General features: G+C 40.0%; 1 protein-coding gene across 1 annotated transcript in view; it reads right to left on the bottom strand.

Moving 5' to 3' along the window:
- The window catches only part of sarnp (SAP domain containing ribonucleoprotein), a 67563-nt gene extending 57791 nt beyond the window's left edge, over window positions 1-9772 (bottom strand). Inside the window, exons 1-5 of the mRNA XM_021569047.2 lie at window positions 9634-9772; window positions 6678-6777; window positions 6115-6155; window positions 5909-5982; window positions 5502-5553 (exon numbers count right to left, since the gene is read on the bottom strand). Coding sequence (XP_021424722.1) covers window positions 5502-5553; window positions 5909-5982; window positions 6115-6155; window positions 6678-6777; window positions 9634-9666 — 300 coding nt within the window. The 5' untranslated portion in view covers window positions 9667-9772. The remainder of the gene's footprint in view (window positions 1-5501; window positions 5554-5908; window positions 5983-6114; window positions 6156-6677; window positions 6778-9633) is intronic.
- Window positions 9773-12706: the final 2934 nt, after the last annotated feature.

Here is a 12706-nt window from a genome sequence, read left to right on the forward strand (position 1 = left end):
CTAAAATTAATAAAATTGTTTGATTTGCTCAATCTAATCATTCTACACACAATACTCCATAATGACAAAGCAAAATCAGGTTGACATTTTTGCAAATTCATAAAAAATAAGTGCTAAGGACTTCAGACAGGCACAAAGGTTTACCTTCCAAAGCCACTCCTGTGTTATCCTGGCTAGGTGCTCAGGGTCGTTGTCCTGTTGGAAGGTGAACCTTTGTGCCTGTCTGAAGTCCTTAGCATTCTGGAGCAGGTTTTCATCAAGGATCTCTCTGTACTTTTGCTCCGTTCATTTTTCCCTGGATCCTGGCTAGTCAACAACAACCCTCAGGACAACAACCCTCAGCACACAGCCAAGACAACACAGGAGTGGCATCGGGACAAGTCTCTGAATGTCCTTGAGTGGCCCAGCCAGAGGCCGGACTTGAACCCGATCGAACATCTATGGAGAGACCTGAAAAAAGCTGTGCATCAAGGCTCCCCATTCAACCTGACAGAGCTTGAGAGTAATCCCTGCCGAAGGTGCTTCAACAAAGTACTGAGTAAAAGGTTTGAACACTTATGTAAATGTTATATTTCAGTTGATTGCAAACATTTCAAAAAAACTGTTTTTGCTTTGTCATTATGGGGTTGTGTGTGTAGATCGTTTTTTCCCTCATCAATTTAATCCATTTTAGAATAAAGGCTGTAACATAAGAAAATAGTGAAGAGGTCTCAATACTTTCCGAATACGCTATACAGATAACGGACTATACATTACCATTTAAGTTGACATTCGACTGTGGGTGGACCGGTGGCCATCATTGTGGTAGTAATTAGAGGTAAAAATATGTACTCAATTAAAATGTTAATGATGTACGAAATAAATTGCAGTAGGGCTGTTGCGGTGACCATATTACCACCACACCTGCGGTCATGAGTTATGACCGCAGTAAAATTCCACATGACATACATTGGTAGTACCCAACTCTCTAATGACCATCAGGTCGCTAATGGCCTGGTACTAAGGGCTCTATTGTCCCTCTAACCACTCTGACAGTGTAAATGAAATCATAAATCACAAACACATCATCAAAACAGTTCCTTGCTTTTAAAACTCACCTCAGTGTGATTGTACTTTTTCTTCATATTGATCAATAGGTTGAAACTGAGTGGAAAACATGGTCGTTGTGGATGTTGTTTCAAAGCATAACACAACGAAATGGGCAGTCCATTCTAAAGGTGATGATGAATTAAAAACACCCAAAACGCGTATTAGAGCTTATGTATACCCATAGGCCTATACATGAGCTCAAGATATCTAAGATATCTTTACATAATTGGTCTAGCCTATACTCCAAAATAAAACAAATTCTAGTAATCTTCTTTTAGTGTTGACTGTATAATTATGCATATTTTATAGACTGGTTGGCTACGTTATGCTATCCTCCAAACGTTCTATCCATGAGTCTGGGAGAGAACATGTAGGCCTAGGACTAGGCGATGCTGTTAGTTTATTGATTTTGCAGGTCGGCTTACAGGGTTAGCCTACAATTATAGTACATTTGTTTTTTAATATATAATGAATAGGCTGACACATTACCTTTAGGTACAGAATATCTCACCACAGTGGATTTCCATTTATCTCGCCTTCATTTCCTTCTCGAGCACACAGAGGGTCTGTCAACAGTTTGGTGAAATATGTTTTGTTGGGAAAACATGTTACTATCGATGTTCCTGAATAGATTTCACTCAATTTCCCAATTAAGCACTGGGTAGCTGCAGGAACAGGTTTGGAGAACCCATGGCTTTCAGCTTTTGGGAGGAATATAACGTTGCTGAGCAAGAGGCTGCATCCTCAAACAGTGGATGATGCATGGAGTGAAATAACCAGAGTACGCTACCCAAATTGAAAAAAACTAAGCAGTCTCCATTCGCTATTCGAGTGCATACTGATGACATGTATTTTTTTTACCTTGCCCCTTTGATAATTGACTATTTTAAATCTAAATTAATTTAACATATTAGTAAAGACAAGATTAAATTGAGACTAGTCTGATGGGTGAAAATATACTGAACAAAAATATAAAACAACATGTAAAAGTGTTGGTCCCATGTTTCATGTGTTGAAATAAAAGATCCCATAAATGTTCCATACGCACAAAAGGCTTATTTCGCTCAAATTTTATGCACATATTTGTTTACATCTCAGTTAGTGAGCATTTCTCCTTTGCCAAGATAATCCATCCACCTGACAGGTGTGGCATATCAAGAAGCTGATTAAACAGCATGATCATTACACAGGTGCACATTGTGCTGGGGACAATAAAAGGTCACTCTAAAATGTGCAGTTTTGTTACAAAACACAATGCCACAGGTGTATCAAGTTCTGAGGGAGCGTGCAATTGGCATGATGACTGCAGGAATGTGTACCAGAGCTGTTGCCAGATAATTTAATGTTAATTTTTCTACCATAAGTTGTTTTGGAGAATTTGGCAGTACGTCCAACCGGCCTCACAACCACAGACCACACCAGCCCAACTCCTCCATATTCAGCTTCTTCACCTGCGGGATTGACCAGCCACCCGGACAGCTGATGAAACTGAAGAGTAATTATGTCTGTAATAAATCCCTTTTTGGGGAAAAACTAATTCTGATTGGTTGGGCCTAGCTCCCCAGTGGGGATGCCTGGCTCCCAAGTGGGTGGGCCTATGCCCTCCCAGGCACACTCATGGCTGCGCCCCCTGCCCAGTCATGTGAAATCCATAGATTATGGCCTAATATATTTATTTCAATTGACTGATTTCCTTATATGAACTGAAACTCAACAAAATCATTATTTTTTGCTTGTTGCGTTCTTATTTTTGTTCAGTATATGATCACTTTATGAGAGAACCGCCCGCGTATGCAACTTGAGGCAAAGAACAGAGTGCAAACTTTTTGGGGGACTTCAATAGCCTATAGTCGCGCCATGCAGCCCATATACTGTATGTTCTGATTTCTAAGACATTCTAAAGTTTGTATCATTCACAACTAAAGTGGCCAAATAACTCTAAATCTAGCATATAGGACCTGTTTCAAATTATCACTTTTACACTCAACATAGCCACTTCATATGTGCACTCTGGAATGGGAAAAATATATTTTCTATTTTATTCTGCTAAGTTAAATTATATTATTCCTACTATAAAATCATATAATACTAAATAATGGCACGGGACATATAAGCATATCTTGTCTGCTAAACGAACAAGCCTACAGCCTATGGAATGGCACATATACAGATAACGCACAGTAGGCCAACTCATTATTTACTTCTGAAATACATTTTCTTTGTATCATAACGTTTCTTTAGACCGGTCTAAAATAATGTTTTTTTGTGATGGTGTATATTAAAATAATTTGTAAGACTTTCAAAAAAAATTATTCATCTAGATGTTCCAAAGGTGCGTATCAGTGGCTTATATGCATAGAGCTGCTAAATGTGTTTTTGTTCATTAACTGTCAATTACCATGAGACCAGCATTCTTTTTGAATGACAATAACCGGCTGAAGAAAATGTCATGACTGACACAGCCCTTACTCGAAAGCAGAGGTTGACCGATTATGATTTTTCAACGCCGATACCGATTATTGGATGACCAAAAAAGACAATACCGATTCATTGGCCAATTTTTTTTATTTTTATGTATTTGTAATAATGACAATTACAACAATACTGAATGAACACTTATTTTAACTTAATAATACATCAATAAAATCAATTTAGCCTCAAGTAAATAATGAAACATGTTCAATTTGGTTTAAATAATGCAAAAACAAAGTGTTGGAGAAGAAAGTAAAAGTGCCATGTAAGAAAGCTAACGTTTCAGTTCCTTGCTCAGAACATGAGAACATATGAAAGCTGGTACTTCCTTTTAACATGAGTCTTCAATATTCCCAGGTAAGAAGTTTTAGGTTGCAGTTATTATAGGAGTTATAGGACTATTTCCCTCTATACCATTTGTATTTCATTAACCTTTGACTATTGGATGTTCTTATAGGCACTTTAGTATTGCCAGTGTAACAGTATAGCTTCCGTCCCTCTCCTCGTTCCTTACTGGGCTCGAACCAGCAACACAACGACAACAGCCACCCTCGAAGCAGCGTTACCCATACAGAGCAAGGGGAACAACTACTAGAAGGCTCAGAGTGAGTGACGTTTGAAACGCTATTAGCGCGCGCTAACTAGCTAGCCATTTCACTTCGGTTACACCAGCCTCATCTCGGGAGTTGATAGGCTTGAAGTCATAAACAGCGCAATGCTTGACGCACAACGAAGAGCTGCTGGCAAAACGCAATAAAGTGCTGTTTGAATGAGTGTTTATGCGCCTGCTTCTGCCTACCACCGCTCAGTCAGATACTTGTATGCTCAGTCAGATTATATGCAACACAGGACACGCTAGATAATATCTAGTAATATCCTCAACCATGTGTAGTTAACTAGTGATTATGATTGATTGTTTTTTATAAGATAAGTTTAATGCTAGCTAGCAACTTACCTTTGCTTACTGCATTCGCGTAACAGGCAGTCTCCTTGTGGAGTGCAACGAGAGAGAGGCAGGTCGTTATTGCGTTGGACTAGTTAACTGTAAGTTTGCAAGATCGGATCCCTAAACTGAAAAGGTGAAAATCTGCCATTCTGCCCCTGAACGAGGCAGTTAACCCACCGTTCCTAGGCCGTCATTGAAAATAAGAATGTGTTCTTAACTGACTTGCCTAGTTAAATAAAGGTATATATAAAAAATATAAATACAATTTAAAATACGTTTTTTTTTATTTTATAAATCGGCGCCCAAAAATACCGATTTCCGATTGTTATGAAAACTTGAAATCGGCCTTAATTAATCGGCAATTCCGATTAATCGGTCGACCTCTAGTCTAAAGGGATATGTCCATTCTATGAATTATATTTCTATTATTTAAATTTTACCCACCCTGTATTCAAGAGTATGCTGTGTCTCAACCGAAGGCAGGCACAACACAAACCCCTGAGATTTCATAAAATAGGGTCTAATCTACAAAATATGGGAAAATGAAAACATCTGACTTTAGGTGTTTTTAGATAATTGATGTTAAAGGAGAAAAAAAAATGAATGTTTATTTATCTATAAATTATTAAATTGCTTGACAACCGTTTGTAAGCTTTTAAATTTTATAAAACTCAACTGTTTATCTTTTCCACTGATGAAGACATGGATGTCTCATGGTAGGGTGGGGTATGCAAAATGACTTTTTAGCACCTCCATCACCTAAATGTCTTGGCTTTCAGTTCCAAAAAGTCACTTTCTGACCACTTCGACCATGGGCAAATATATATAGAAAGTTTCAGTCAGATCAAATGGGCTGAGTCAAAACTGATTGAAATGAAATGGAATGACCCAGAGCTGATGAGTAGAACATTGTGGAAAACAAGATTTTAAATCTAGCTATTTAATGCAGTTATTGTGTGCATCATGCACACAATTAGAATACTGTACTACATACCTCATCCGCAACTGATGGGGCAGTGATTTTTACAACTTTCTTCTCAGCATCCCTAAAGCAAGACAAAATGTAAAGTTGAATAAACTATCTAGTGGAAAACTTTGTAAACCTAGCCTGCCCTCTATTGGTTAAAAACAATCCACTGCACGTCCAGTGAAATAATCCCCCAAAGACATCTTGTACATACCGTATAACAACATAAATTGATCATGACTGACATTCAAAGACTAAAAAAGGAAGGTGCCAACATCAAACTTTATCTTAACATGTTGAAAAACTGCTGAATTTGCCATGAGAATCACGATAACAATGATTAGGCTATGCCCACTTCAATCACATAATAACCACCAGTCATTAAGACATGAAACATCCCATAGGTAGGTTTGAGTAACAAATAGAGTACTGACTTTTCAGGTACAGCTGCCTTTTCTACTGCCACTTCTGCAGGTGTTTCACTGATTTCCTCCTCTTTAGGATTGTCCTGTAAATATACACCAAGCATGTAATCAGCACAATTTTAAATATTCTGAAATATTATAAGAGTAAAATATTCTGAAAAAACAAGTCAGCTTTAAACAATGATATTTTTATTAAACATGTTTCACATGCTTACCTCCAACTCTCCCAAAACCTCCTCTTCGTTCACCTCATCTTCTGGAACATAAAAGGTCAAATGCAAAATGTTTCTCACATTTTCAAGACAAGTTGGCTGTAAAAACAAGAATATTTAACCGAGCATAGTACAGAAGAGAATGTATACCCCATCTGTTGGAGAGAATAATGCTACATACATCTAACCAACCAAGGTTCAGTTATTGGAGAAATCAAGACATTTCATGATAACATCCAAGAAAGAGTAAGGTTTATATTGCAGTGGTTTTGTTAAGCTGAGTTCAGAAACAAATCAAGAGAAATGTCGATATTAGGGAAAGTGTTTGTTACTGAGCAAAAATAAAAAACCACAGACATACCGACACCTAAACATGACAATACATTATGCTAATAATTGGAATTGAAGTGAACTCCCCATCACATCATTCACAGGGCAGGGGAACATTATGCCTTCGTACGTCATTGATTATTTTTATTTTTTTTTACTAATTTAGGCTACATTTTACAATCAGTGCTGGTAAGAAAAGAGTAAGTGTTAGTGGAAGAAAGACAAGTCCATCATACCGTGCTCCTCAAGGTACGCCTGCAACCGGCCAATAAGGTCACCTTTGTTTCCTTTCACGGCCAATCCCCTCACAGCACACTCCTGCTTGAGCTCAGCCAACTGAAGAAGGTAGGGTCGACAAATGTAGAAGACTTTTAGTGAAGAGCGTATGCATATAATACAATTAACATTGATTGTAGTTATAGAAAAAGGTCAACTACAAAAAAATGACTAAATCAGTCATAATAACATGGCTACCACATAAGTAAAGAGTTTTGGCACAACAATGCAGCCATTGGCAACAGACCTTCTGCCTGACGTAAAACTCAATGCAATTGGGTTTCCAGGCAAGGGAGAAGGCAGTTTTCAAGAGCTAACACACGATGTCCACCAGGTGCATATGAGTTTTGTTTTGCTGGATGTCAAGCCTGCATTTTCCGTACTTGACACACGTTCTTCACTTTTCAACTAGCTAAAAGTCTGTGTATACCTTCGTTTGTACAACCGCACAGTAAAGCAACCAGTAGTTGAAAAAATTGAACGTATGCGGTACACAGAACACATTGCAGCCTAGTGCGGCATTCCCAACGTATCTTTGTGGACTATACCATTGACGATGAATGATTTCCGCTGCAAAGACTTCGATGCATCTGGTGGACATGAGGTGTTAAAGGCTCTGTACGGTTCATCTGTTTTCTGCATTGGCCATACAGCATTTATGGTGATACGGTCAGTTGTGGAAAAAATACTAAATTGTCATACTTGAGTAAAAGTAAAGATACCTTAATAGATTATGACTCAAGTAAAAGTCACCCAGTAAAAGTCTAAAAGTATTTGGTTTAAATATACTTAAGTATCAAAAGTACATGTTATTGCTAATATACACTTAAGTATTAAAAGTAGCTGCTTTACAAGTGGGATGCACTGTTGAATGCTACATCCAGAGGGGTTCGTGCCGATTGTACAGAGATGGTGACAGCCGGTTAAATGGCATCCCTTGACAAGGCAAGAACAAGATGCATGTCAGGAGAAGTGCAGTATTATCATAAGGAGATGTATACTTGGAATACGGAGGAGGAATGGAGGGAAAAAGAGGCAGAGGAGATCTACGAGAGAGAGGGAGGAAGAGGGTGAACTTGAGTCAGGAAAAATGTCAGAAAAGGGGAGATGGTTTGTTAAAGAATGGTAGGAAGTGTAAGCAGAGTGAGTTGAAGACAGGAGGAGAAATGGTAGGTGTGGTGAAGTTCTCAGAGGCTGAGGCTTGCACCAAGGGTCTTTGACAGTAGGAGTGAAGTTTTGGGGAAAAAAATGGACCCTAGCCTTTTGGCTGAGCCAAAAGATTGATTTGTTTTGCTCTCAAGAAAAGGCTGCCATTGAAAGGAATGATTACTGGGGTAGCGGTAAATGTGAAAGCTGACCAACTGAGGGGAAGATTCCAGTGTTTGTGATGCTCGTCGTTTGGTGAGACACAGACAGGGTGGTGTGAGTGGTGAAACAGAAGAGTCAGTCTGTTCTTTTGAGTTTTGATGTTGAGTCTTTGGCCGACAAAGTGATGTTAGGATATATAAGTTATCCTGTACGAGCTTTTGTGCCAAATACATTACATTGTTACAGGTGTCAACCTTATGGGCATGCGGCAGCAGTGTGTAGGAGGGAGGTTCCTAGGTGTGAGAAGTGTCCAGAAGGGCATGAGACAAAGGAATGTGTAGAATTGGGGATAGTACTGGTATGTGTTAATTGTAGGGCTGCCCATGGGGCTGGGGATCAGAAATGTCCCGTGCAAGAGAAGCAGGTTGAGTTTTCCAGGGTTAGAGTCATGCAGAAGTTGTCATATGCTGAGGCAGTGAAGAAAGTTGAGGAAGATGGGTCAAGTGGGAGGGATCCTGAGGAGTGGTGTGACTAGTAATTCTGTACCAGTACAGGTGGATAAACTAACAAGTGATATGTTTCACTAAGATTGTATTTTTGGCGTTTTTATTAACTGTACTGCAGGGATGGAATTTAAGTTGCGGAAAAGAGGTTCTGGTGGCAGCTGCAGAGAGACTTGACAGGGTGTTCATTTTATTATTTAACCAGGCAAGTCAGTTTAGAACAAATTCTTATTTACAATGACAGCCAATCCCAGCCAAATCCTAACCCGGACGACGCTGGGCCAATTGTGCACCTCCCTATCACAGCCGGATGTGATCCCGCCTGGATGCAGTGTCTTAGACCGCTGCACCACTCAGGAGCCTGTTAAGTGGTGGTATTCCATACTTTCAGACTGTTGGCCTGAAGTAGGACTAAATATGTTTAAATAGTGGAGTATGTTTTTGTTCTGTGTGTGTAGCATTAGATGGTATGGTATTTTTATTTTTTTTCAAGCAACATTAAAGGGATCTATATTTCAGTCTAGTAGGTGGCAGTAATCCAACATTTATTGGATGCCAACCGCCGTTAAACCTCCTAGAGGAAGAGGAAGCATCGCCGTGCGAAACTCGATTTGGCCTCCACAAGCCACCCGAGGCGTCTCAATCGTGTCGCCCTCTGTACGGAGCTTCCGCTCGCATTGCCAGACCAAGCATAAATCGGCTATAAAAGCTGTATATACCAATTGTGTATTACAGCCTGATTAATCAAACTAGGTAGCTACCAGAACTAGCTAAGAATACAATAACTTTGCTAGGTAAAATGTATTTATTAGCTAAATTAATTCGTGCAACTAGCTGGTCAAATGACGACGCTCTCGGTTATTTCATGTTTTACAGTAACGAACGTGCGCATGTTAGCTAGCTAACACTAGCAGACAGCTGTGTAAGGTAGCTAGCTTCCATTTGCAGGCAAATCACACGGAGTATTACTACCGCACAACTACATTATCTAGTGAGTGGAGTAGTAAACCGTACAATACGTAAATTACTTATACATTTTACACGATGCCAGACTATAAGGAATTACGTATGTATTGGATTTTATTCCTTTTTAAATAGTTCTCACCTTCAATTTCTGGAGTTCAACAACCCCAGCCATCTTGTTTGTATAGGGAAAGCGCGGAAGAAAATTATCCAATGGTAATGCGTTTTAGTGAAAGGCGCAATAAAACGACCGATGATTGGCTATACGCCGCTTATACTCGTGAAATAGTAGCAATGTTCAGTGGTGCTGCCATCTGCCGAAACTTTGTGTGAAGATTTTTTACTTTCTTTTTTTCGTCATTCCCACAGCAACTACGGTTGCTTTTACACTGGCAGCCCATATCGTATCCTTTGCCAAAGTATTGGTCTTTTGACCAAACAGATCAGATCTTTTGTCAATAATTGGGCAAAACATCAGAATTGGGCTCCCTGTGTAAACACAGCTAACTAAGTGATTTATAGCTACACTAAATCAAATCTTATTTGTCACATGCAACAGCTTGTAAGCAGGAATAAGGAAGATAGAATTATGGTCACTATATATACAAAAGTATGTGGACATCCCTTCAAATTAGTGGATTTTGCTATTTAAGGTACACCAGTTGCTGACAGGTGTATACAATTGAGCACACAGCCATGCAATCTCCATAGACAAACATTGGCAGTAGAATGGCTTTACTGAAGGGCTCAGTGACTTTCAATGTGGCACCGTCATAGGATGCGACCTTTCCATCAAGTCAGTTCATCAAATTTCTGCCCTGCTAGAGCTGCCCCAGTCAACTGTAACTGCTGTTATTGTGAAGTGGAAACATCTAGAAGCAACAATGGCTCAGCCGGGAAGTGGTCCCCGGTTGCAACACTCACTATGTAGTTCCAAACTGCCTCTGGAAGCAACATCAGCACAATAACGGTTAGTCAGGAGCTTCATGAAATGGGTTTCCATAGCCGAGCAGTCGCACACAAGCCTAAGATCACCATGCGCAATGCCAAGCGTCGGCTGGGGTAGTGTAAAGTTCGCCGCCATTAGACACTGGAGCAGTGGAAATGCATTCTCTGGAGTGATGAATCATGCTTCACCATATGGCAGTCTGACGGGCGAATCTGGGTTTGGCGGATTGCAGAAGAACGCTACCTGCCCCAATGCACAGTGCCAACTGTAAAGTTTGGTGGAGGAAGAATAATGGTCTAGGGCTGTTTTTAATGAATCGGGCTAGGCCCCTTGGATCCAGTGAAGGGAAATCTTAACGCTACAGCATACAATGACATTCTAGACGATTCTGTGCTTCCAACTTTGTAGCAACAGTTTGGGGAAGGCCCTTTCCTCTTACAACATGACAATGGCCCTGTGCACAAAGCAAGGTCCATACAGAAATGGTTTGTTGAGATCAGTGTGGAAGAACTTGACTGGCCTGCACAGAGCCCTGACCTCAACCCCGTTGAACACCTTTGGGATGAATTGGAACGCCGACTGCGAGTCTGGCCTAATTGCCCAACATCAGTGCCTACCTCACTCATGCGCTTGTGGCTGAATGGAAGCAAGTCCCCACAACAATGTTCAAACATCTAGTGGAAAGCCTTCCAATGAGAGTGGAGGCTGTTATAGGAGCAAACTCCATATTAATTTTCATGATTTTGGAATGAGACGTTCGACAAGCAGGTGTCCACATACTCTTGGTCATGTAGTGTATATTGATGCTGCATTCATAACCAAGCGGGAAAGTTATTAGTTGTGATGTCGTAAATACCATTTGGATGCATTCACATGCTTTGAACTCCGTGAGAAACACTGATTGGCTAATGGATAGCCTCTGCTGAGTCCCCAACAAACAGATGTTCCGGTTCCGGGAAATGGAAAGACAGCCTGTAACACGACTTCCACTTTTGGACATTAGCGAGGCGACACTCCATCTTAACTCCTCCTCCCCATTTACTGGATTGGTTCAAACGTGCAGAAGAGAACTTCCCCAACAGTTTCAGGTGTTTCTTTTACGCCTGCTATGTTAGATTAGCTAATGGCCTACCAGCTATTTATTTGAAGTGTTTCTAAAACCCCCTATAGAAAAAAATGATGGAAAAACAATTGGAACCATTTCCCTGTTTGACCGCTAGGTTTTATGGGTATTATGACTCATTCTGTGGTACTCTATGGTCCCACCTGATCTTGCTTCCTCCCACCTGCCTTCCATATTTGAGGACACGTGTTTCCATTGTTAGAGCGTCACTCGACTGTCTTCTCAATATAATAGAAAATATTTGATCGAGCCCAAAACCTAATTTAGGGCCAATCTCGCCCTATGCATTTGTGGAGATCTGTGTGGATTCAATATATGAAAGCAATATGATAATCATAACCTCACCTTCTGATAGGCTAGATGGAAGTTAAGCCATATTGCTTATAAATCAATCAAATCCTCTCACAAGTGCATAGGGTTAAGGAGTTGATTTGGGATTCGGACTTATGCTGCGTTCATAACCAAGTGGAAAGTGGGAATTTGTCAGTTGTGAAGTTGTAAATACCAGTTGGATGCATTCACAGGGGTTACAACACAAAAATCCCATGACTGAAACTTAAGTCGATCTCAGATCTCTAAGTTGACCTCGCCTTTCATCTAATAAAAGCCATGACCATCATGCCTTTAGGGTAAGAGGATCATTTTGCACATGTATTAAACAGCGAATTTGACCAACTCAAGGGGGTCCGGGATCCTCCCAGAGATAATTTTTATGCAGGACTGATAAACTCAGGTCTGGAGACTTTTTAAAAGGACATTCTACTTCAAAGTGAATGATAATAAAATGTTGACACCATCTAAAACATAAATTCCACCTCCAGAAATGGGCCCAATAACATATTGTACCATGCATATAGCCTGTGCATAGTCTATATTATCAGATGTGCTTTTAGCAATAGGCATTATGACCTGTAGGACAACTGATGAAGCATAGTGCCAATAAAAATGTACCTAAGCTGAAGCATGCATTTTGTCCATCTGCATTTACCCCCATTGGACACAACATCCTGATTATTAATAATAAAATACAAACATAATATTGTTTGTTTCTGTTAGAAAGTATGTCATTGCCCTGTTAAGACATTGCCCCTTTAAGAGCTGTTGTGCAGCTGCATCTAAACCATGCTACGCTACAGGACGCTA

The sequence above is a fragment of the Oncorhynchus mykiss genome, chromosome 17 (assembly GCF_013265735.2).
Source record: "Oncorhynchus mykiss isolate Arlee chromosome 17, USDA_OmykA_1.1, whole genome shotgun sequence".
Taxonomy (NCBI): Eukaryota; Metazoa; Chordata; class Actinopteri; order Salmoniformes; family Salmonidae; genus Oncorhynchus; species Oncorhynchus mykiss.